Source organism: Henckelia pumila, chromosome 3 (genome assembly GCF_033568475.1).
Source record: "Henckelia pumila isolate YLH828 chromosome 3, ASM3356847v2, whole genome shotgun sequence".
In the NCBI taxonomy this organism is placed as follows: domain Eukaryota; kingdom Viridiplantae; phylum Streptophyta; class Magnoliopsida; order Lamiales; family Gesneriaceae; genus Henckelia; species Henckelia pumila.
In genome coordinates, this window is record NC_133122.1 from 40,246,610 (window position 1) to 40,273,502 (window position 26,893).

At 33.5% G+C, this 26,893-nt stretch overlaps 3 protein-coding genes across 3 annotated transcripts; 2 read left to right on the plus strand and 1 right to left on the minus strand.

Moving 5' to 3' along the window:
* Positions 1-8,451: 8,451 nt before the first annotated feature.
* LOC140892325 (acyltransferase GLAUCE-like) lies at positions 8,452-10,423 on the plus strand. Its single transcript, XM_073301174.1, has 2 exons — positions 8,452-8,943; positions 9,374-10,423. The coding sequence occupies exons 1-2, from the start codon at positions 8,470-8,472 to the stop codon at positions 10,271-10,273; spliced, it is 1,374 nt and encodes a 457-aa protein (XP_073157275.1). The 5' UTR covers positions 8,452-8,469; the 3' UTR covers positions 10,274-10,423.
* Positions 10,424-17,860: 7,437 nt separating this feature from the next.
* LOC140887366 (fatty acyl-CoA reductase 2, chloroplastic-like) lies at positions 17,861-20,820 on the plus strand. The gene is made up of 9 exons (XM_073294580.1): positions 17,861-18,215; positions 18,437-18,540; positions 18,636-18,835; positions 18,947-19,047; positions 19,262-19,451; positions 19,548-19,709; positions 19,783-19,864; positions 19,943-20,340; positions 20,421-20,820. Exons 1-9 carry the CDS (start codon positions 17,861-17,863, stop codon positions 20,584-20,586), a joined length of 1,758 nt encoding a protein of 585 aa, XP_073150681.1. The 3' UTR covers positions 20,587-20,820.
* A 136-nt stretch (positions 20,821-20,956) lies between these two features.
* Positions 20,957-25,093, minus strand: LOC140887367 (lipid phosphate phosphatase delta-like). Its single transcript, XM_073294581.1, has 8 exons — positions 24,724-25,093; positions 24,541-24,636; positions 24,359-24,433; positions 24,118-24,248; positions 23,792-23,892; positions 23,584-23,712; positions 22,001-22,116; positions 20,957-21,506 (listed from the first exon to the last, which is right to left on the minus strand). Exons 1-8 carry the CDS (start codon positions 24,889-24,891, stop codon positions 21,093-21,095), a joined length of 1,230 nt encoding a protein of 409 aa, XP_073150682.1. The 5' UTR covers positions 24,892-25,093; the 3' UTR covers positions 20,957-21,092.
* Positions 25,094-26,893: the final 1,800 nt, after the last annotated feature.

Below are 26,893 nucleotides of genomic sequence, written 5' to 3' on the forward strand. Positions count from 1 at the left end.
CAATGCGGGTCCATCTGGTGGGTTCTACAACGCGGGTCCATCTGGTGGGTTCGACAACGCAGGGCCATCTAGTGGGTTGTACAATACCGGACCATTCGGTGGATTTTACGGTGCAGGACCATCTGGTTCATATGTTGATGCCGGTTATCATACTCCATTTTGTGAAAATATCCAAAGTTTTACAGATCTGCTTAATACTGGTCAACGCAATATTCTGGCTCCTGAAAAAAACGTTCCGTCACCTGTAATATTCCCTAGTTATTCAGATGAGCAACAAGAGAGGAGTGAAAAAATTGTTGATGCTCCTGTTGTGCGTAGAGGACAATGTAGACGTAGACCACCTGCTTGTGGTACCGGTGGTCATTTGTATAACTGCAATTGTCATGAACAATAATGATATTTTTTTTTGTGTTATAGTAATTGATAATCAGTTATGCATGTGATTTTTTTTTCTTTCCGTATGAGTTTTTTTTTTATTATACCACAATTATTTTAAATACTTTATTAAGTTGATTCAAACAAATATGAAGAAAAATGCTAGTAGTGTAATAGATCAATGCATTTAACCAATATCAAATACATATCTTATTCAATGCATACATTATATGACACAATTATAAAAACGCATATGCTACCAACAAACATTTATTTGTTATACATTTTTCGTCAAGCAATCAATTGTCCACGTTCATCTGATGCTCCTGAAAAAAAAAATAGACATATACAAATTAAAATATATTACAAGACATATTTTTAAGAACAAATTAAATTTTCAAAGTTTATACCTGTTAGTTCTTCGTTGTTGTCTCTCTCTCGCTACCGGCATGTCCATCTCGTTTCTTAGTCGAGTCGTTGTATCCCTACCTGCTCTTCTTCTTTCACGTCTAACTGGGTTGTGTTGCAACTCAAAGGTAGGACGATCCCAATATCTTTCATCTACAAGAGGTTCAAATCTTCCTTCATACGTTGCGAGGTACTCCGATATATTGTACCATGGCTGCACAAGTGTCGTGGGATCTAACGAGTGTCATTTAGCGGTGCAAATAGCATGAGAACACGGGATGCCGAAAATTGTCCATTTACCACATGAACAATCTGTTGTTGATATTCTCACCACTTGCATGTGTTGGCCGCGACTTGGCCTTCCTCCGGTCACAACCTGAGCAGTTTGTGATCGTACATCATATTTAACAACACGATGTTCACTAGATTTCTTTGCCCATTCCTCATACTTTCGCCGTGCATAATCCGACCACAATTGATTTTCTTGAACCATACGTTGACCTTTTGTCACACGTTCAATGAAGTATTGGACACATCTCAGAAGGGTCAAGTGTACTATTGCAGATATAGGCAGTCTACGAGCTCCCTTTAACACACTGTTTAAGCGCTCGGACATGTTGGTCGTCATCACTCCACGACGCCAACCTCCGTCATGGGCCATACTCCATTTTTCCTTTGATATTCCATCCAAATATCTGTGTGGCAAAATATTTTTGTTCTTAATTGCCTCCATTGTTGCATCAAATTTACAAATTTGATGTTGACTACCTGCTTCCCAGCACAAATCTTTCAAATGCACATCTTTGAACCTGGAATTAAAATTTGAGCACACGTGCCGCAAACAAAAACGATGCACACCTTGTGGAGGTTTGAAATAGGGTAGATCTTCAACGGCTCGCACGATTCCCTTGTGCCTATCAGATATTAGACACACACCATTTTTGCCACATACAACATGCCGTCCAACATTTCCAAAAACCACTTCCAGGAATCAGACGTTTCTTCATCGACAATTGCAAAAGCCAATGGTAGAACTTGATTGTTAGCATCGAGAGTGACAGCGATCAACATTTTGTGTTTGTACTTTGTGTACAAATGTGTACCGTCGACACTAATGATTTTTTGACAGTGTCGAAATCCTATAGTACACGGCTTGAACGCCCAAAAACAATAGTTCAATGTTTTTATTTCTTCATTGTTTCTGAGATGCTTCCAGTCGACAATTGTTACAATATTGTATTTGCAAAGAGCACGCATATATTTTGGCAGTAATTGAACAGAGCTCTCCCAAGTTCCATAAACAATTTCCACTGCACGTTTCAGACTCCGCCACACCTTCGTATACGAGATTTGATATCCATATTTATCTTTCACACTCTCTATTATATATTTAATCTCGTACGAAGGATCACATCGTACAATGCCCAATAGTGTATGTGCAACCATATCACTATTCAAGTTGTGATGATCTATGCCGACGTTGGTTGATATACATGTATGAGGCCCACCATATCTGGTTATTTTCCAATAACATGTTTTCTCCTTGAAAGATGCGCGAAGACCCCAACGACATCTGACGGTGGAAGAATCATTTTTGCATTGAATTTTCCACAAAATGCGTGTGCTCTCAACAACAAGATATTCACGCCTAGAAACTCTGACCGAATAATTCTTCACAGGTGCAATCAGATCTTTTTTATCCTTGAAAACCATGTTTACACATAGTTCTCCTCTCTCCTCATTATAGTTTCTTGTTCGCATGTCATGAGGTACGCCAATAGAATCAGGAATCTCTTCTCCAAAATATGTATTAAAGAAAGATGGCATATCAGAAGTGATAGAAAAGAAAGGAACATCTTGCCTTTGTAATTTCTGACGAGGTGATGGACGAGATGATGTTCCCTCATCAGTATTTGCATGGATATTCACATGTACATCATCATTCACATCTTCAACATCGTCATCATCTTCTTCCTCAGACTCCCCGTATGACATCTCTGGCTCTGTATCGCTTATCTGGACATCTTCGTTTTCACTCCTAGGATCATCAACACGTGGCACAAAGTTTTGAATTTCTGAATTCCAATTTGCTTCACCATAATTTTGTTCCCAAATACGTGTACTTTGCGGCCAACTTGCAGGATCAGGTTCTGATGTGCCGGCGATATATTGATCCCACGATCCACTTTCAGGATAAAGATACATGTTGTCCATTCCTTCGGTGACGTGTAAAATATCCGATTCTTGGTCGACATGACCAACGTGATGGTAAATTTGGTTTGCTTCCACGTACAAATGCAATATACGTATATTGGGAGATTGCATCATAAACTCTAAAGCGTTGTCATCGACAAGATTGACTTGAATTTCATGCCAAGATGAATTTTCCATTAAAGAATATTTCGTTGACAATTTGAGAGTAAAAATAGTTGGATCAATCCTCAATATTTGATGCACAGCTTCAACCAACTCGGAAAAAGTAATGGTACGTAGAACTCGCATCGGTATAGTATAAGGAATACTATACACAATCGATCCACTATCCACAATAATATGACCACCAAAATATAAAAATATATCAATGTTTTCCATTCTCGATATATTTTTTTGAAATAAAAATGAAAAACGGATAAAAGAAAAGAAAAAATTTTAAAGAGTTTAATATTTGTATGAGTGATATCCGAATAACATTTGTGAACATATATATATATATAGTAATACAATTACGCGTAGAATTAATTGTTTACGCGTTAAATTAATTCTTTACGCGTTATATAATATATTTAAAAATTTATTACGCGTTCAATATGCGTTTTTTTTTTAATTAAGTCAGTGTTAGATGATTTAAAATAAATTTAATTCTCCACCTAGGCATAGCGTCCGCGCTCCGTGGCGGAGGACGCTGCCAACTAGGCAGCGTCCTCCGCCACGGGGCGCGACGCTGCCTATTTGGCAGCGTCCTCCGCCACGGAGCGCGGACGCTGCCTATTTGGCAGCATCCGCGCCTCGTGGCGGAGGACGATGCCTACGTATAAATGAAAGTCCGCTGTCAGATTTGGAGTTTTACAGTATTTTGTAAAATTTTTTTAATTTTACATTATTTTTGAAATTTATTATTTAATTTACGGTAAAAATAAAAAAACCCATGTAATCTTACGAGTTCATTGAAATCAATATCTTGAAAATTTTAGCTATGAAATTTGCAAAAGCAATAAATACTTGCAACCAGAATTGGGTAGCCATAAATAGACATTACGACTTGCTTTTGATTATCCTCAAGCAATTAATTGCCTCTCTGACTAAACAAGACAATTCTTAAATTATCGACATGACACGAAATGGTCGACAATAAAATTATATGATCTTTATTATCTTTTGAGAAAAAAACATTATTGACATACTTTAGTGTTTATTATTAGTATTAAATATCATCATCATCATCGAAATAATGAGATCATTAATCCTTTTCAGTTCTCCCACTTTCCCTTAGGTTTTAGCTAATCCAATAAATCATTAATTTTTTTAACATTGATCGATAAGATCATCCTCAATTCCTCATCTATAATTTTTTCAACAAAATATTCGTTATAATAATAATAATAATAATAATAATAATAATAATAATAAAACAAATAACGTGCAATAACAATGTCAATTAGAATAACGGGGTAATAGCATATTAGCAATGCTAATAATTGCGATTAAGGAAAAAATTATCATGATAGCCGATAAAGTAATAATGATAAATAAAAGAATAAATCTTTTTGTGAAATAATGCCACGGATTTTCTCAATTTATCATTCGGTTTTTCAAGTGTCTCAAGTTGCCTTCTCCGGGACAACTTAATTAACACTTAATTTTATGTCGTTTTCCCGATTTAGTATTAGGTTTTTTGTTTTACTAAATTAAACATGTATTCACGTATGTAATTTAATATGTCTAATTAGCTACAATATAAACATGATTTTTTTTTAAAAAAATATGAATATAATCGCGGAGAGTTGAAGAACGAGAAAATCAAGTTTGTATATATAAAAAAAACTGAGAGACAGGAAAAAATTGGAGACTGAATCGAGAAAGTACGATAAAAATGAAAGACTGAATAGGGAATTTTCCGTTGCAACTCAGTCCATTTTAGTGCTCAAATTAACGGAGGATCAAATACAGAGGGAAATTTAAAGATGGAGAACTGAATCGAAAATATAACATAAAATAAAAGACTTAACAGGGAATTATCTCGAAAAATGCTAATATCTATACTATTAAGTTAAACTCCTTAGTAACATGTTGGTGAAAATATCCTTACTTCTCTCACATTTCACTCTCCTTAACTTTCTCTATATCTTACAGTTATCTCTTTATTTATTTAAACAACAATTGATATAATGAAAATTAATAATTTTTTAATATAATTACATTTATAATTTTACGTCATTTGTTTATTCAAAATAAATTAATTATAGGTAATTCAAAACTATAATAAAATTTTTCATTTTATATATATATATATATATAAATATCGTTCTCAAACAGAATGTATGCGTTGACAACTAGTTTTCATCATCTATACATATATATCTCTTCCTATTATATTAAACTTGAGAGAATGATAATAACTATATTTGGTATGTTGATGTGTCACATTTCAAATTTAAAAACTATCAATTTTTTTTTTTCACTTTGGATAACGTAAATATAATATTGTATCATGAATTTTGCTGTTATGCTTATAAGCATAACAAAATCTTATCATTTATTTTATGTACACGCATCGCGCGTGTCACCGCGACTAGTTAAGTAAGAAAGTCTTACAGAAACTACTTGGTCTCTTGGTATGGCCACAAAAAATTAATAATAATTTTTATTTATTTATCTATTTTTAAATTTCAAATTATTTAAAAAAAACTAATGGAGCGGGAAATACCTAATAGAAGCAATGATATTTTAACTACTTCTTATGGCTACAATTCTTAACCCAAAAAAGTTTATTTTTTCTACTATAAATTTATTAAAATATTTATTGAAATTAAATATATAATAAAAAAACAACTTTTCTTCACACATCGTGTGTGTGCAAACATACTAGTTAATCTTATTAAAGAAATGGATCTCTCACCAAAAGTATGGCCCTGTATATATAATTGAAAAGAAAGTCCAACCAAATTTATCGTACTTGGGGCGCGATTAATGTAGAATTTATGGAAATCATTAACTGGCCAGTTTTGTATACTTGTCAAATATAGTTACACATTTATACATTATATTATAGTAAAAATTACTCTAAAAAATTTTAATTTGATACACGAACTATCGGTTAAATGTTAAATTGATACACGAAATTTTGTTAATAACTTAATTGATACATATCCACCGGATTCCGGTCAATTTCCAATGATATTTATGTAAAATGTCCAATTTGTTCTTTATTACTAATAATACACATTTTATTTTTATTTTTAATTATATACATTTATATATTATATTTTAGACATAAAAATTGATTTTATTAAAATTTTATTTGTACATAATATTTATTATATTAGATAGATTAAATAGATTATATATTTCATCGAGAAAACATTAGATAAATTATATTAAGGCATACAATATCTAAATAATTGTAAATTAAATAAATAAATTGACACCATAGAAAATAAATAAATACTTTTTTTAGCTAAAATTCCATTTTTTTATACATACTTTTCTCATTAATATTTTTTAAAAATATTAAATAATAATGACTGTGATAAAATATTTTTAATATTTTAACCATGTAAAAATTTATTGAATATATTATTTTAATAAAAATATTACGTAAATTCTACTAAAAATTAATTCAAATTTCAAATTATATTTATAAGAAAACTCATCAAATCACCAATTAAACTCCGTCATAATGCGCCACATGTTTTTTAATCAAAAAATTAAAAATTGAAAGTTTATTTAAACACAATGATTTTATAAGAGAAATGACTAATAATAAATTGAAGTCGTTCTCGGTTTTTCTGGCGGACAAAAACGATGAAGTTGGTTTTGAAACAGAATAATTAATATTATTGCATTAATTATTTTGTATTATAAAAAGACTATTATACCATTTTTCTTCATCATGATTCGGTCAAAATCCGATGGATATGTACCAATTAAACTATTAACAAAATTTCGTGCACTAATTTAATATTTAGCTAATAATTGATGTATATGATTGGTTCAAGATTTAAGAAGGTACCCTTTCTTATATTATATATACTAGCAACAAATGCACACTCATGATGCGTGTGTAAAATATATGTTATTTTTATTAGGACTGACAAAATTGACAAAATTTCCGACCCTTTCCGATTAATCCCAACTCGTTCTCGTCCCGAATTTTTTCCGTCCTGAATTTTTCCCGACCCGATCAATTCCGAGAACGGGATCGGGATCGGGATCAACAACCTTACCCGACGGGATTCCCGATCCGACCCGAATATATTAATAATGTTTTTTAATTAAAAAATAGAAATATTTTTTATAATTTTGTTTTAATATTAATATTTTATAATTATCTCTCAAATTACTATTTTTTATATTTATATATATATTTTTTAATATTTATGTTGAGTTATAAATTTTCATCTTGTTTTTTTTATTATTTCGAATAATTATATGTTTTTATTGTATTAACCAAGTAGTTGTTTTAGTTTATTTGTAATGTACTAAAAAGATGTTTTAGTTTTTAACGGTTATATACAAAGAAATTTTACTTTATTTGTAATGTACTAAGAAATTATTTGAGTTTCTTCATAAAATTTTTTTAAAAAATATTTTTCGGGAATTCCCTCTCTCTGCTCGACGGGATCCCGAACATTCGGGTCTCGATACTTTTCGGATACGAGATCGGAATAGAAAAAAAATATCAATTCTTATTGGGACGAGAATCCGGTAATGGGGTTACGGGACGGGTCCCGACCCGATCCCACCCATAATTTTTATATGTATTTTTTTGTGAGTGAAGTTGACGGGAGATTTAATGGGATAACGGATAGGAGGAGAGAGTAAAATCGGAACAAAAGTTGGCGTCCTTTTGAGTGCAGCGTTTTAGAGCATCTCAACTATTATTAAACATTGGCGTCCATTAAAATCAATTATTCAAGAAGGCAGGGCCCCTTTTAAGATTGGTTCAAGATTTAATAAACATGAAACATGAAAATATTATTTATAGAATACAATTAATTCCATACATGCACATCCAACATATGCAACTTTTAGCTTCGAAAAATATATTTATCATTTTACGTTTTTAGCTGTTCATTAATATATATATTGTTAAATTATATTTTATGTTAATTTGTATATTTATTTATTTATTTATTGGCAATTTTACTAATTTTTTTTACGTGACATTGATATGTGTAGTAGTGTCACATTAAAACTCTCGATAAAAATGATCTAAATTATTAAAAAAAACGAGAAGATACAAACTAAAACTGAAATTTTACTAAAATTGAAATCATAAAAAAAAATCAAACATTCATGACAAAAAATGTAATCTTTCTTTGCAACATTATCTTGGTTCATCAATAATATTCAATTACCTTCAACAGTACTGGATGGAGTTGTCAATAAATAGCTGCAGCTGATAGCATTTCTAGCTACATAAAACTTAATTATCGGTATTGCAAAAATAAGAAATACAAGGCGGCTATGGCGATTATCTTGCCCAATTCTGCCATGCAAGACCTTAAGGTCACATTCCAAGAATCCACACTTGTTTTCCCACCACAATTAGAACCAACCGAGAAAAAATCCATCTTCTTGTCCAACATTGATCAAATCCTCAACTACAGGATCCCCACAGCCAATTTCTTCTCCGCCAACCCGAAGTTCCCACCCGAATCCGTGGCCAAAAGGCTCAAAACTGCGCTGGAAAAAGTGCTCGTCTTGTTCGACTTCATGGCCGGAAGACTGAAGCTGAACCAGGAGTCCGGGCGGCTGGAGATAGAGTGCAACTCGGCGGGGGCCGGCTTTGTGGTGGCCTCTTCCGAGTATTCACTCCAAGAGATAGGCGACTTGGGCCGTCCCAATCTCGGATTCCAGCAACTTGCCGTCCACTCTCTCAAGAATCTGGTGCCATCTTCCCCTCATGATAATGATGATCAACCGCTCTGCATTTTTCAGGTAACCACGGAAACAATCACGTGGTCACACGTTACCTTTGAAATTATAATATTTGCATTAATTGAAAGATATGTTAATTGAGTTATTTTTGTGATGTCAAAACTATCGTGTAACTCAGTATGTAACAGAACATGTACATATATAGTATTTTACTATTTTCAAGAATTTATGCATGAGAGAAACAAATAAAATAGTCTATATATTTGTATCTATATATAGAGAAGTTTTCAGCTGTCCAATCATTCCTGCCCAACTCGTTTCCGACGTACCGGGTTTTATTTGTTTTTTTTTTTTCGCATCACTAAAACACGGTATCGGGTTTTAATGGTCGGAGACGAGTTAAGGATCATTGATTGGACAACTGAAATTTTCTATATATATAAAATAGAGGGATGAATAATATATATATTGAGGTTTAATGCAATTGCAGGTAACATCATTTAAGTGTGGAGGTTTTGCATTTGGAATGTCAGTGAACCATATATTGCACGATGGAATAAGTGCAAAAACCTTCAAAGACATTCTAGCTTCCCAAGCATTTGACGAAGACAAACCCTTCCCTTTCACGCCATGCCTCGACCGCCGCCTCCTCGCCGCCAGATCTCCGCCCACCGTCGAGTACTCTCATCCCGAGTTTTTCAAACCCCAACTCCCCGTCTCCGGCCCACCTGTTTTCGACTGCCAACCCGAAACACTGGACTACACGATCTTCAAATTCACACCAAACGATATCACCCATCTAAAACAAAAGGCAGCAGCAGCAGCGAAAGACACCACCAAGAAGATCTCGACTTTCGACGTGGTGGTGGCGCTCATCTGGCGGTGCAAAGCCCTGTCGCACACGGCGGCGCCGGAGCACGGCAAAGAAGAGCCAGATCACAGAGTGTCCACTTTGCTGAACGTGGTGGACTTAAGGTCGAGGCTGAAGGATCCACCTCTGCCACTGCCGTACTGCGGCAACGCGGTTCTTGTAGCATATTCGTCCGCGAAATGCGGGGACATAGAACGCGGGCCGTTCTCAAATATGGTGGAGATGGTGTCGGCTGCTCCGGCGAGAGTGACGAGTGAGTACGCGAGATCCGTGGTAGATTGGCTGGAGATACACAAAGGGCTTCCATGCGGGGAGTATATGGTGAGTTCATGGCTGAGATTAGGGTTTGATGAGGTGGCGTATCCATGGGGGAAGCCATTGTACAGCTGTCCGGTGGTGAGCCACCGGAAGGATATCTGCTGGGTTTTCCCCGACAGCCATGGAATCAATGCCTTGGTTTCATTGCCTTCTCCGGAGATGGATAAATTCAAATCCCTCTTCCAAAGCTTCTTTGTTTGAATATGCTACCAGAAATTATGTATCAATAATATATAATAGCTTTTATAAAAAATATATATATATAATAGTAGTGAAGAAAGTGTAATATAATATCCTTCGTGCGTGAGTAAAATATTACGTTGGAAGAAATTTACGAATTTAGTTTTACAATTTGGTATGATTTTGCTTTCAGTTGTATAATTCGTCAAAATTTGGTATGATTAGACCAATTAGTTGATTTTTGTGTTTATTTTGCTGGGTTCATTTCAATCTATCTTTACAGACACTACACCGATCTAACGGTCCTCATTTAACAATACATGCGGGGTCAAATAAAAAATAATTAACCCTACATTTATTGATGAATGAGAACCGTTAGATGTATGTTAAGACAGTGCCTGTATAGGTTGGATCTAACTTACCATTTTGCTGCTGTGTAGATATAATATTAAACTTGTTAAAAATGTTAATTTTGTTATGTGTCAACGATATATTTATGTCGAATACTATGTCTGGTGCCACGTTATTTGGTGGCATTTTGATTTTTTCCCTCTTTCATTTTGAAGCAACACGATTTAAATGACATATTAATGTATACACGTAATGAAGTTTTATTTTCATCACAGGTATGTATCAAATAAACTCGAGGAGGTCATTTTCTTAAAAAAAAAATGGTTGATGCAATCTATTTTACAAATTTTTCCTATAATAATAATAATAATAATTATTATTATTATATTAAATTCGTTAAAAATGTTTTGCTCTATGTAAACGATATATATATTTTTGTCAAATAATATGTCTGGTGTGGCATTTTGATTTTTTTTTTCTCCTTTCATTTGAAGCAACAAGATTTAAATGATATTTTAAAGTATACGTAATAAAGTTTTATTCCCATCACACGAGTTATATATAGGAGATCAATATGTATGTCAAAAAAATAATATTCAATCAATTTATTAGTTGTTTTTGAAAAAAATGACAACATAAAAAAATTTTAAGTTAATAAGCTCTCTTAATTACTAATTAAAATATATAATAAACAACTTATGAAACTAAAATTTAGGGATGTAAACGAATCGAACGGTTCGCGAGCTATTTGGAGTTCGGCTCGGTAGAAAGTTCGTTCGATAAGCTTATCAAGCCGAGCTCGAGCTTGATTTTGAGCTCAACAATTTTCACGAGTCGAGTTTGAGCTTAAGGATGTTTGGCTCGTGAGCTCGCGAACATGTTTGTTAATAGACTCGTGATCCCGAGCTCGGGCTCGGCTCGTTTAGGAGGCTCACGAATATGTTCATTTTATTTATGTGGCTTTATCTAGTTTGAGTTTGAGTGGACAAATAAAAAATATTAATATTAATGCAAATGACACGATTAGAACATAATACTGTTGAAAGAAAGATGAATTTACAATACATAGGATGTAGCCATAATTTGTATTTTTTATTTTAACTTTAAAATCATTGTATTATTTTTTTTTTAAATCACAATAAATAAAATATTTATATATGCAATATTACTACTGAATGACAATTCAATCAATACATTTTTAAAGAACTTAAATAACAATATTATTTAAAATGCATGTCTTACGATAATTATAACTATATGTCATAGATGAATGATATTAAAAAATTTTAGTTAAAAAAAATTATGAAATTTTCTAAATTAAATTTGTTGAGTTAAAACTTGTTAAGTCAATATTATATGTATATAAGCACAACATTTTAATAAAGTTATATAATATTATTAAACAAAATATTTCATATACGAACAGATCGTATCAAAAGTAATGCTTATATCTAATTATAAAAAATAATAGTGTGGTGGTTTCTTAAAAAAATTTAATATAAATATACATTTTTTTTAAATCTAAAAATATATTTTATAATAATTAAGCCACACAATAAATTTTTATATACTTGTGAAATAAGCATCGAAAGTGTTGATTTTCTTCAAGGGTAAGTGCTCGAAACTTGGGTTTGGCATTTTTAGTTTGGAGCTTCAGATTTTATTTTAAAGATATGAAGAATAACGAAGCTTGAATTTTGAGTTTATTAATTATTTGATCGTGTGATAAAATTTTTGAAATGATGAATACAATTGTGTATAGCTATACAACAGAGGATACTACACATTGAACTTGTACAGATTAAAAACAGTAGAAGGATTGTGGTTGAAATTTGCATCTAGAATTTGATCTATAATAAATTCGGAGATTTCAAGATATATCATGACTTAAGCAGTTAGTAATGATGTAGTAAATTCATAAAGATCGAAAACTTTGATAAATGAAATTGGTGGATTTTTGGAATTAGACTGTGTTGGAGGTTGAAGTTTTAGATCATGGTAAGCTTATAAATCAAGTAATTATAATCAATTTGATCAAGAAATTATAATCGAAAAAAATCAAACTCGAGCTATGTTATATGTCTGACGAGCCAGAAAACGAACCTACTTAACGAGCCTGAAAGCGAGCTTACTAATGAGCCTGTTTAACGGCTTGCTAATGAGCCTTGCTTAACGAGCCCTAAAACAAGCTTGAAAACGAGCCAGGATCGTTTAATATGATAAACGAGCCGAGCCCGAGCTTTTATATATACTAAACGAGCCCGAGTCCGAGCCTTATGATAAAAGCTCAGATCGAGCTCGAGCCCTTATTTCTGTCAAACGAGCCGAGCTCGAGCTTGATACTGTTCGGCTCGGCTAATTTACATCCCTACTAAAATTGTAATTTTTCTCACGTCATATAATAAAATTTACAATTTTCTCCACTATCTGAATAATTGAAAACAAACATAGAACGATATATATAGAATAAATTAAAGAATAAATCCATCTTTTTTTAAAAAAAATTTCAACAACATTTCATTAATCACAACAAGTCATGAATTACAACATATTTAAGAAATATAGGAATAGCGTCTTGGAAAAATATTTTATAGGAAAAACAAATGATGATGACGATGATGAGTGGAAGAAGATTGAAAAAATAGTCCTCTTCGTGTCTATTTTGTGCGTTGATTCTATAAATATTCAAATTTAATTTTAATTCTGTAAGTTATATTATATTTTGGTTTTGGGTCATTTTTTTAACAACATATTGATATGGTTTTGAAAAATGTTGATGAGTCGATGACCATATATCTAGCTCGTGTAGAGGAATGGGCCCCCCTCAAATTTTTTATATAAAATAATTATTATTAGGGCATATTTATAATACTTTTATTATTTATTAAATAAAATTAAATTTTAGAAAAATTAATCAAGTCACATTAGTGAAATATATTGAAAAATATATATTTAGCAACTTATCAAATGATTGTATATAATATGAATTATTATGACTTAATGATAAATATTTTAATTTTTCTGTTCGTTTTTTACTTTATATAATTTTTATTTTATTTTATATGAATTGTGCTCACTGATGGAGCCAAGCCAATTTTTATTCTATCCGAACTAAAATTTTATAAACTCTTCAATTTTTATGGGTTGAACTTGTATTTATTTATTTTTAAAAATATTCGGTCACAATTATATTAACAATTTTGACTAAATTAAATGTATCAAGGAAAAAAAAAACAGGCCACGTGATCTACCGTCTAGGCAGAACAACACATGACTCCACCTTAATTAATAGAGTAATTAATAAACACAACAAACTTAACGTGATTCAACTCGAAAATTCATGTTCACATACAAAATATCTCAAACAATTAAAAAACTTACTATACATACACAATATTTCATTTTTGGTCATTCATGTAAAAAATGGATGCTTCTTATTTTTAATTTTATCCATCTAAATACCAAACTATTTGGTCCAAATTTCGGGCTTCATGTGTACGTACGGGACTTCGGGTGCAAAATACATCGCCTAAACGAAAAGTTTTAGAAAATCAATTCGTTCATTTGACTGTCACTTCTAATTAACCCCGTTAGTTATCCGATATATAAAACGCTAAAATTATTTAAGAATGAAAAGGATGTGGAAATAATTAAAGTTTCGAAAGTTACATTTAAGTGTACATTATGTCACTTTAAATCAAAATAAACTGCATTTTAAATGAATATTGGAAATCAGAACAAAACAAAGGGGAATTATATTTTGGTCCGGTAATTTGCGTTATTCTATTTTTTTTTATCGATCTCGTTAGCATTGATTCGCATTCATAGTTTATATGTAACTTGATTTTTTTTTTCAAATTTTTGGAATAAAATATAAGTTTTTGTCCAATAATCAATTTTTTTTCAATTTTATTTATTTTTATCAAATACAGGTGTGGCATCGAAAATCGATGCATAACAACACAAATTGATGACATGATACCGAAAATTGTGGGAAAATTATTTTTTTGGTCCTGTATGTTTGTCACTTTGCGATTTCAGTCCTTTATATTTTTAAATTTCAGTTTCAGTCCGCTATCTTTATTTTTTTTGGCAATTTTAGTTTTTTTTTTCCGATGTGACGCTGACGTGACACCAATTCAGTGCCGATGTCGAGCTGACGTGTACAGTGCCACGTAAGCATTTTCGAATAAAAATGATTGAAATTGCCAAAAATCAGAACATGCAAGACTAAAACTGAAATGTGAAAACATAGAGGACCAAAATCGCAAAGTGATAAACATACAAGACTAAATTTGCAATTTTTCCAATTGTTGACATGACTCGGAAAGTGAATTTTCCGATAAAAAAAATGACTAAAAATTAGGGGAAAAAAATGAAAATTAGTTGAAAAAAATCACGAATTTATTGATCACAATAACCAAAAAAATATAAAATACACAAGTTATATGAACAAAAATATAATTTTCCATGCTGTGAAACCGTACTTTGAAGAAGAAAATTTTGTGCATTTTTATATTATAGTGATTTCTCTTTGAATATAATATATATAGTAACTTCTATTTTGTTTTGTTTTGCTTTGTTTTTATAGTTGTTTGTTATTTTTATTTTGTTGCATATGCTTTGTTGGTAAAGACTAAAGAGGATAGGGTAGTGAATTTTTTTTCTCCTCCCTAGATCCTTAATATATACTGTCATTTGGCATTAATATGCATGCCATGCTACTTGATTCGATTATTTTCTTGATTTTTACGGATTCTTGCCAATAGTTTTCATGGAAATAATCAATTTATTGATGATTAATGGATTCTGTATGGGTTAGTGATTATCGGAACAAAGTTGCATAGCACGTCACTTTCATTAAATATTTCCAAAATTATGCATATATGAAACGTAAATAAATGAAATTTTTGTTATCAATGTAGTGGTAGTTTTTCGGTATACCTTACTATAAATATTGGTATGGAAAAAATTCATACCGATACCGATAGTAAAATTTCGAAACTTTGGTACGAAAAAAATTCATATTGATACCGTATAGATACCGAAAAAAAATTCGGTATATCGAAAAAATGTCTGTATATCAAAAAAAATTCGATACGGTATGCCAAAATTCCGGTATTTCGATACGGTATGTCAGCGCTAGTTATCAATATATAGAACAAGGCCAATTAATCAATGTGTATGTTTTATCTTTCATATTCATGATTCCAGTGCATGTCTATGTACATCTGAATAAAAACACATTATAATTAAATCGATCAGATATAACGAAATGTTTTGGCTAGAATAACTTCAGATTTTAAGTCTCCGTAGATAATAAAATCTATGGTTTGAAATCATAATACTATTCTTTTCTTCTCATTTTATGTAATCAAAGTTGCTGGCAAAATTATATTTGCATCAAATACCATATCAATAATATATACATCATCAAATGTTTCAAAAACCCATCATCACTTGCCGAATCTATTAGAACTTAGAATGTCTAGCTTGCAAATGACACGAAAATCATCTATATGGGAATTATGTTTAACTTTTTAGCAATTTATTTTTCAATATACATTAATAAACCGTCATTAAAAAAATTCATCTTCCATCTTCTGAAGAATATCGGGGTTTTGACTATGTTCATAACAAAAAAGGATCGCCATGTGGTAGGCATAAAATCTGGAAATCTATAAATCTTTAATCTAATTTAATTTATTAAAACAAACAAATAATGCCGAAAAATTAAAATGTCTACATAATTACGGGAAAACAATAAAAAGTTGCAAGAACCATAAAAAAAAATAGACTGAAAAATGCAACACTCGATTTAGATATTTACACAACGTAGAACTAGAGATGTCAAAGTGGGTTGGGTTGGCCCGCCCCACCCCGGTATATATGCGGGTTGAATTGACAAATTTTTAATCTGTCTAAATAGTGGGCCGCCCTGCCCAGTCAAGTGGTAGGTTGCGGGTCAACCTGCCAAATATAACTAAAAATTGGCGAATCAGCCCGGCCCGCACATCCAAATAGACGAGTTGAGTCGATAATTTACCAACCCGCCTAAAGAGTTGGTCGACCCGCTTGCCAAATGATGGTTTTGATGGGTTGTGGATTGACCCATCTATTTTGACAGTTTTTCATAGAACTAACAATGTCAGAGCCCATAAGTGAAATTAGTCAACAAATAGAAACAAATGTGCAACATTTCATTAAGATATTGTAGTTGCTATGCTATCTGAATGACCGTGACTAATACGAGAAGAAGACCACAAATCCATAATCCTTTTCTCCAATAGGTAAAAGAAAGCACTATACAAGGTAAACGAATCGATGGGGAGTGAGAGTGAATTGGAGAAGGGAAAAAAAGTTGCACCAAAGTTTTAATGGAAAATCCAATTATCCTTATTATTTTAATTGGACTTTAAGCCCTCTTATTTCATTGGAAGCAGGGACATAAAATTATTTTATGGGATATTAGGTAGTGTTTGCAACCTTTAAAAATAAGTGATTATGGAGATTCTCTTCACAATTAATAAAAAAAATCTCCATAATCACTTATTTTTAAAGGTTGCAAACACTACCTTAATGGGTTCACAAACTACACAACGATTACCTCGCCACGCTTGGATCCGGCTCTGCCCAAACTTTTGTGAATGGCCCCCTATAAATAAAGGTGGCTCCGCCCATAAATAATAAAAAAAATAATATAATACAATACAATACAATACAATATAGCTGAGGTAGAATATAAAATATATATTATAATTCAATTCGTCACACCCTTTATTCTGGGGTATTTTAATTTGCCGTTAGATTTTTATAACGTAGAATCCAAGCTGACTAAGTCATGATTAATCCATAAGTTAAGTTAAATAATAATAATAAAAATTAGGATTCCTCCAAAATAGTCGTTTGTGAGTAAGTGCGTGAGCTAGCATAGGGGATTGGGGTGGCATGCAAAAAGAGAGCCTTGTTTTTATTCTCCTAATTCTCATCTCCTTCCACTTTAAAAACCCCCCAAACTAACCATCTTTTTTCTTCTCATCTTAAATCAAACCAAACTCATATCTTATACAAACAAGCTTTTAACTTGTTTTTGTATTAAAAAAAATAATAATTTAAGGGAAAAAAAGAAAAGAGAAGGAAAAAGATTGTTAAGCTAACTTTGCAAGCCAACCATTATTGCACCTAGCTCACAAAAAAAGCTTTGTGTTGTCTTGCATTATTCTTTTGTTATATCTTTTTGCATAGCTAAGTGCAACAATGGAGGCTTTGTCTCTCAGTGCTTCCATCCCCATTGCCTTAAACAGTGCTGTGAAAGTCTCAAGCTATGGTAAAATTAATAAATATAACAAGAGCATGGTGGTGTACTGTCAAAGTGGCAATAATCATGCAAGGAAGTTCACTGGGATTTCTTCTGTTTTCACGGAAACGTCGTCGTTGATCAGCTCGGATCGCGGGGCGACCACTTTTATGGAAGCTGGTAGTCTGGTTTTAACACCGGAGGGGAAGGATGTGGAAATACATGATGATGGTATTGGTATTGGCATTGGCATTGTCAAGTTTCTTCAAGGGAAGTCCTTTCTTATCACTGGTGCTACTGGTTTTTTGGGGAAAAGTAATGCCCTCTTTCTTCACTCATTAATTTAATTTTCTTCGTTAAGGTATGAGAAATCTCAACATGTGTGCATGATCGATTCTAGCATGCAATTTTCTAGCTAACTGATGGATTAATTATAGTTTCTGTACGTTACAAAGATGGATTCTGCTATATATCACTTATATGCATGATGAATATATTGATATTTGCTTGTCTTTTCCACGTACGATATTTTTCAGTTATCATTGAGAAAATACTTAGGACAGCACCAGATGTCCATAGTATATTTGTCTTGATCAAGGCTAAAAACAAAGAAGCTGCTGTTGGGAGACTGAAAAATGAAGTATGCAAGTTCTTGAGCACCGATTTCTTTGTGCATATATTTCATTCATTCCGATTAGAATTTATACAAAAGTTAACGGCACTACGCGTTCGTAGATAATGAATACGGAGCTTTTCAAGCGTCTGAAACAAACTCATGGAAAATCATATCAAGCTTTCATGCTGAGCAAGCTGGTTCCTGTGGTTGGAAATGTTTGCGAATCGAATCTTGGTGTAGATGAGGAAGCTTCTGATTTAATCACCAAACAGGTTGATGTAATAATAAATTCTGCAGCTAATACAACTTTTGATGAAAGGTATGTGCTTAGAAGCATGTTTTCATTTCATATCCACAAAGAAAATGGATATTATTAGTGCACCAAAAGAAATGCATGTCTTGGGTAAAATTATGGTTAGATGAATTTCAGGTATGATACAGCTCTCGACATAAACACTGGTGGACCTATGCGCCTTATGAGTTTTGCTAGAAAATGCCAGAAACTTAAGCTCTTCGTGCAAATATCAACAGGCAAGTTGCATGTATATTCATAGTATTAGCTGTCATGCAAACTTTTCAAATGACCCAATTTCCTTTCTTCTTGATCAAAAGTTCCGACCGTCATCACGAAAGTTCTTTTAAGTTTGATTTCTTTGTCGAAAATTCCATGTTTGATATGGAGAGATTTAAGTAAGTGCATTCTTGAGGGAGATGGTTTATTTTCATTCATTTATGGCAAGATCAGCTTATGTGAATGGACAAAGGCAAGGCAGAATCATGGAAAAGCCTTTCAGCTTAGGGGAAAGCATAGCAGGTGATGGCATACACCACAAATTGAACGTGGAAGATGAAATAAAGCTAGTCTTGGAATCAAAACAAGCTCTTGGAGATGATGCAGCACTGCTTCAGAAAATGAAAGAACTTGGGATACAGAGGTAATTTAACAACAGTCGAGTTCTTTCTCTGATAAATATCAAGTTTTATGGTTGCTCTCGCGTAGTAGAATTCGTTTTCAATGTTGTGATCATCAGAGCAAACAAATTTGGATGGCAAGATACATATGTTTTCACGAAGGCAATGGGAGAGATGATGATTAATAATCTAAGAGGCGACGTACCAGTCGTCGTGATTAGACCAAGTGTCATCGAGAGCACTTACAAAGAACCATTCCCGGGTTGGATGGAGGGGAACAGGTATGTATAACAAGAAAGATCATAACTTTACTTGGATCAACATATATGACATTAGTCAACCTCTTCTCCCCAGGATGATGGATCCCATTATTCTTCACTATGGAAAGGGTCAGCTCACGGGTTTTCTGGTCGACCCAAATGGAGTTCTTGATGTAGTAAGTCTGCTAACGACAGATCTTATATACTTGAAAGATAGAGATTAAAAGGTCTGATATATCAAGGGATTGTTTCAGGTTCCAGCAGATATGGTTGTGAACGCAACTTTGGCGGCCATGGTTAAGCATGGGGTGTCTGGAAAAGCAGAAACTAGCGTATATCAGATTGCTTCATCTGTTGTGAACCCACTAGTTTTCAGGGACCTGGCCAAGCTACTATTCGAACACTTCAATTCTCTGCCATTCATCGACTCAACAGGGGTCCCGGTTCGTGTTCCACAAATGAAGCTATTCAGCTCCATGGATGACTTCTCCTCTCACCTTTGGAGGCATGCTATCAACCGAACGGGATTAGGGGCTTTGTCCAATCTTGATGGAAAGTTGTCTCAGAAACTCCAACTCATCTGCAGAAAATCAGTGGAGCAAGCAAAAAATCTGGCTAATATTTACGAGCCCTACACATTCTATGGTGGCAGGTATACATTTTCAAGTTTTCCATGATCTCAACTTGCTTTTCTGTATAAAGTTTCCCTAAACATGAAATATATTATAACAGGTTTGACAATAGCAACACTAAAAGACTGATGGGATATATGTCTAAGGAAGAACAACTGCAATTTGGATTCGACGTGGAGAATATAGATTGGAAAGATTACATCTCTAATGTTCATATTCCGGGGTTGAGAAGGCATGTGATGAAGGGTAGAGGTTTGAGCAGCTGAACATTTTCTTCTTCCAAATATATTACAAGTTCAATATATTACAAGTTCTTGTGTGTAATTTTCCTGATACCAGTAGAGACAAAAATAAGAGTTTCTAGTGTATGATGGCTGTGACAATATATATAGATTATCGCCAATATGTATGTATGTATGTCTATTTAAGTTTAAACACATGTATTGTTTATTGAATCACCGGTCTAGTGGACAGGACAACTTAAACCGCATCTGTAAGAACTCCATTGTTTTTAATTGATCACTATTGTTGATAAATACATAGCACCAGCTCCAGCTGTAGTAGCGTTTCTTGCAAATCTTGTACCACATACAATACCAAGGAATTTTCAAACACAAATGGCACAAAAAACAGTCGTTTGATAACTACTTGGGCATTGCATTAACGGATAAAGAATTACACCGTCCACGTACATACGTGCATATTACAAGTAATGCACCAAAAAAAAGATGAAAGAATAGCCCGCTATACAAAAGCATATTGGTACATGGTATCACAAGCCAAGGAACGAAAATAGAGAAGGAACAAGGTCAACCACAGACCACGCAAGACCAGAATACTGAATGAACCTTATGCCAGTATCAACATCAAACGAAGTCTGCTCAGAGAAAAAGAATAGTTTCTGGACATACCCTGATTGTTTCACTTCACCCGACTTCTTATCAGGCGACACCCCACCTTTTAAAGCAGGTAGATAGCTCGTTGATCTTATTTGTATTCCCAAAGCATTCGCAAGAATGGGAAGAATCCATTTGGCAAGAGCCTTGCTGCAATACTTCATGACAAGAATGGTTGGAATGCCCAAAAGAATTCTACCGACAAATGTGGGAACTGGCAGCTGAGGGGAAAATATTCGTGCTACATTTTCATGGTGAAACTGATGAAAAGTTAGGTGGACCCCAATCACCTGAATAATACGATTGCCATCAATAATTTAGCTTGTGTAATGTAATATGTGCGGTTAAACCAAAATACTCTGAAAGTTCGGAAGTATAGGAATAATGTGAAAAAGAACCCAGCATAACACATCGGTCAAGTGGTTAGACCGTAAATACCTAAATTTTCGACATATAGAGAGCTAGAACTCTTATTAATTAAGAACATCAAAATAAATTTTTAGAAGATAAAATCATAACAAAGATATGTTTAAAAATCTTAAAATAAATTATATCAATGCAGTAGCCGACCCCTTGGGTCAAGGAAGCAAGGGGCAAGGATATATGCACATATATATATGTCAATGCATAATTTAGTAGCTAAGTTGTATAACCAGGAATATATGAGGTGAATATGAAAATGATGACATTAACGCAATGGAAAGCAGAAGGCAGTCAAATACATCGACTTCTACAGCAGCAAACATGCATAGAAATTAAATGGGAAAACAAATTGTTCACTTACAATTCCCAAGGAAACACCATTGAAGGCAGTGTGGAATTCAAAACTAGGGGTCGAACACTCAGGCTTTGGGTAGGCAAAAAGCAACAAGAAGCTAAGGGTTGCCCAAAATGATGCAACTGCAAACCAAAAAACAACATCCAATTTATACATCTCAACCAACATAAAAATATATATAAAAAAAGAAAAAGAAACATGCTAAGCACACCCATCACCATTGTGAATCTAGGAACATTAATACTCATCATTTTTCCTGAAGGCCACAATTCACATCAATTCCTACTATAACGACGATAATGGTGCTAACATAATTTTCAATAACAGGGGGAAAAAAGAGTCCACTCCAGGTTTTCTACCTTACTGACAAACGACTAGCTGTCAAATAGGACAGATATGGAAATCACATTATTGGTATATCAGTTTTTCCGGTTAATGGTGTCGACTTAGACAATAAGACATTCAAAATTGGCAAAAATACCTTTAGAATGTCAACAAGATCAACAAATCTTGGTTAAATGGATTGTAAAACCAATGCAAGGTACAGATCAACAATGTAATTAAATATGCTTCCCATTTGATACGCAAACCTGTGCACTTGAAGAATCCATCACAAATAAATCTAAAGAAATATCAATGGTTGAGTCACATAATTGAGATTTCTAAGAGGTAGTGCTTGAAATTACATGAATTTGCTAAAGAGGGACCAATAAAAGTGCTGCCATGCTAGTAACAAGGTGGTTGGGTGGAGACTGAGAATAAAGATATACATGAGCTAATCTAGTAATCAAATGGCACTTGGGGATCAAACGCGCAAAGTAACCTCAAGTCAAGGTTCCTGTAACATATAACTTACAGCCTTACAGCCAAGAAAAAAACTGCTTTCTCTGATCAAGTTCATCCAATTATCGAATTTATCATACAATTATGTGCAAGCCTGCCAAGCCAAATGCTAGAGCTCCCCTAGTTAAAAATTGCTAAAGCTAAGTGGCCTCTGATTTGACACTTCAAGCACCTGATTTAGCATGCACTTTAACTAAACAAATTGTAAAAGTGACGAGACAAGGAACATGATTAGGTAATTCTATCTAAAACACATCATGCAAGGCTCACATGCTATTCCACATTTTTGGACACCAAAACATGAAGGCAAAAGGCAATGAGCTCTTGGTCCTTGACAAAACATTTTTCCCAGACAGGCATTCTCATATCCTCTGATATGATACCATTTTGAATCTTCTTCATGTTCATGGGCTGCTTCTAGCTAGTGTCACCGAGAACAGACCCTTGGCATGTCATATTCTTAGAACGGAACAGAACTGGGCAATTATCAACTGGTGAGGGTCTATCTCCCTTCTGCGTCACCATAAATAAATAAACTGAAAAAATCTAACTGCCATGGATGCTGAAAAACCAAATCTAAACTCTGAACGAAGATTTTTTTAAAAAATCATCACCTTTAGCTTCTCTAAACAATTGACACTGATTCCCAACAATTATGACATGACAACGGTTTGAATAAAAATGATGACTCGTCAATGGAGAAATAAGATGAATATCAGAAGACAGAAGGGGATGAGCATCCTAACCATTTGGACCTAAGACTATGAAATTATCCAAGTATTCAGAAATAGAGAGCCAAATTGCCAAGATCCCCAATCCCATAGCTAGACCAACAATAACATCAATCAAGCTATGCATTCCCAGGTATATCCTTCCTGAAAATATAGCAACCTTAGATCAGGATACGCAGGAAAAGAATGAGAAACCATTGAAATTCTGAAACGTAATACTTACCCAAGCCAATGAGTCCCACAACCAGACAAACCATGCTGAATCCCACTACAGTAGTGTAGACATTATAACCAGAGTAGGACAGAATATAATGAAACAGATACCTGCGCTACCCAACAGAGAAATCATGAAGATTAGATAAAGAATTGGAGAAATGAAGCATGCCAATAACACGGGGCGAGGCAATATCAACTTTTTTCTCACGACAACAAGTATTAACATAATATTCCATTGGCCCGTGGCGGGTAAACATATCAAAGTTGTATTGTCTCTTGAGAAGGCCAAAAATAACATGAGTCAGGATGCAAGAAAACCTTCATAGTTCATACCCTGACAAGCAAACGGTATTAAGAGTGTGCGAAGAAGGTAATCCATATTCCATTGCATTCTCCTCCTCGTCTTTGGTCGCTGTTAATCTCCTAACAAGTGAAGAACTAGGTCTAGGTGCCGATACTACATCCTGTCAGCCATGATCATAAAAAGGAATCAATTAACGCGCCACAAATAGATAACCTTGTTGCCGTTATCTGTTGGCATATGATCCGATGAAAAGTACGGCAAGAAACTGACCTTTGTACAGTTTCCGAGGTAATCACAAAAGGCCATCAAGAGGGTCATCTGCCTAGCCAATTTGCAATGTCCGGTCTAAAAGACAACAAAGGAAAAACTTTATAAACAAACACCTATTCCACGAGTGAGAATTTTCAAAATTCAGCCAAATCTTGGCTCAATCACGTAAACAGCGGTCATACCCAGAAAAGGAAAGGAAGAAAGGCAGTGTAAAAAGGCACGGAAACGACACAAGACATCCCAGAAAACAAGGCATCCAAATACGTATTCTGGTATTTCTGCAAAACCCAAGGAAAATCGTCCGTGAAAAAGCCAAAATCACAAAAAAGAAAAATATGCAAACGGACACACCCCGACAAACCAACCTGGATCCCGAGAATAATGGGAGTGCCAGAAAGGACACAGTGCGAAACCCATGGTTGTGTTAAAGATCTGATCTTTCCAGTCACATTTAAAATCGAAGAAACCACAATCCACAATGCTATCCCAGAAAGAATAGTTACTTGCCACCCTGTGATGCTTTCCATTGGCATCTGGCGTAACCTCTCTCTCTGTCTCCCCTCTCCTTCCCTCTCGATAATTCTTTCTAGAAATTATTTTCCTCTATGACTCTGTCCCACGCGAAGAAACAGAGGGAAGTTCGAGAGAAAGAGAGAAAATATATATATAATAATACGAGAAATAATAAAAGAAGAAAGTTCCAAGAACCACAAGATTACTGTTGTCCGTTGAATTGTAAGCGGAAGATTCACACGATATTTGATTAAACTCAAGCGGAGTCAAAATGTAGGTGGCGTTGAAAAGTCAAGGGAAGAGCAGCGCCCCCCGCCCTCGCCGTCGGCTTCTTGTTTTGAGAGTTAAGTTTTTAATCTTACAATTATTTTACGAGGAATGCTATATGTACAATCAATTTTATACAATAAATTTTATAACATAATGCAAAAATTAAATATATCAAAATTTATGATAAATTGAATACAAAATCTCGCGATAAAATAACAAATATCACGATATAATTGTTGTAAATATCATTGTACACGACATTTATTGTACCTTTAGCATTATCCTTATTTTATAGGTTTTTGTTTTATTTTTCCGGAGTGTGCTGATCTTTCGGAAAATTTAGGCTCTATGCCTCTATTTCACTTGGCTTGGTAAGAATGATTTGTTAAAAATAATCACTGCATGGTTAACAAAACCAACAACACCTAAATTTTCGCCTCGTTATCTTTTCTATTTTTTTCTATTTTATTAAGAACGAGCTCTTTGGTACGATTAGTATGATAATAAATTGTTTTTGATTGGATCTAAACATGTTTTTTTTTTAAATCACTGGATCTAAACGTGTTAATTAAATAACTTTCTAGGAAAGTTATTTTTCACTTTTTTTCCTTCAAATTCTATGAGGGGATTACTCGGCCCTCGGTTTGATTGGTGAACTATATTCACAAAGCACTCAATTGTTCCACAATCTTCAAAATAAACTCCAGTCATTGTGAAATTTATTTCCCCAAGCTATCCTCTTTTTCCCACTCCACTACACCGTTCTAATTCAAGAAATTAAAACCTAATTCGTTTAACAGGTAATGGAGATTTTCTTTCATTTTTTTTCCAATACACCAAAATTGATTGTAAAAATTACTGTTTTACGTCATGCATTTTATTTCCCACGCATGTGCATATGCATTAGTGACTAGTTGTTAATTGTGCATTTAACATTCAAAACATTGGGTAAGTTAGACGCTACATTTATAATACATGTGAGATGTATTATTTTTTTCAATAATTTCACATGTATTTTTTGTGCATGTAGCATGAAATATTCTAAGAAATTGTGATATTTCGTCTTAGAATTTGGCTAAAACTAACTATGGTCAAACTTTTAAAAGGTAGAGTGAGTAAGAAGTTTTTTGTGGGATCGTGGGTAAAAAGATTAATTATGAAATAACATATTTTGATGTCCTCAAATGTAATTTTTATAGTAAGCTCGTCTTTTATATAATAATAATAATATTACTAGCCAATGCGGCACACACTTTGCTTGTATAACGAAATATTTTTTATATCATGTGTCGCATATGTATGTTTTATTTTTATTTTTAAATATATCAATGATATTTCCCAATATCATGATAATAATAGTTCGGATTTTCAGAAACAGATGTCATTCGTAATTTTTTTTAAAAATATATACACACATTAAATTTAGTTTATGATTTTTAAAATATATCAAATTAGTTATTCTAAAAGATTTAGCAAAACAAAAAAACACAAGAAAAAAGGCAAGCGCGCAGCTAGCTAATGTCGGTTTTCTCTCTTGTCTTTTGACAAGCTTGTTTTGGTCCTGTTACTGCTAACAGGGTGATTTAGTACTGGGTTTTTTCCTCTTGCTTCTTTCTTTCCATCTACCTTTTTGTGTTGTTTCATCCTTTCTATGGAGAATATCACAAGCTCTACAATCTCTACCCATGAAGTAGAAGATTTATATCTGAAACTCACTTTGGATGAGGAGGAAGGTGGATTTTTGTACTTCAA

Bases quoted from the DNA above. Each gene is read 5' to 3' on its own strand.
- LOC140892325 (XM_073301174.1), top strand. From the start codon at position 8,470: ATGGCGATTATCTTGCCCAATTCTGCCATGCAAGACCTTAAGGTCACA. The intron at 8,944-9,373 runs GTAACCACGGAA...ATGCAATTGCAG, and splicing joins AACCGCTCTGCATTTTTCAG to GTAACATCATTTAAGTGTGG.
- LOC140887366 (XM_073294580.1), top strand. From the start codon at position 17,861: ATGGAGGCTTTGTCTCTCAGTGCTTCCATCCCCATTGCCTTAAACAGT. The intron at 19,048-19,261 runs GCAAGTTGCATG...TGGCAAGATCAG, and splicing joins CTTCGTGCAAATATCAACAG to CTTATGTGAATGGACAAAGG. The intron at 20,341-20,420 runs GTATACATTTTC...ATATTATAACAG, and splicing joins TACACATTCTATGGTGGCAG to GTTTGACAATAGCAACACTA.
- LOC140887367 (XM_073294581.1), bottom strand. From the start codon at position 24,891: ATGCCAATGGAAAGCATCACAGGGTGGCAAGTAACTATTCTTTCTGGG. The intron at 23,713-23,791 runs GTAAGTATTACG...CTATATTTTCAG, and splicing joins TGTGGGACTCATTGGCTTGG to GAAGGATATACCTGGGAATG. The intron at 21,507-22,000 runs GTAAGTGAACAA...CGTATTATTCAG, and splicing joins ATGGTGTTTCCTTGGGAATT to GTGATTGGGGTCCACCTAAC.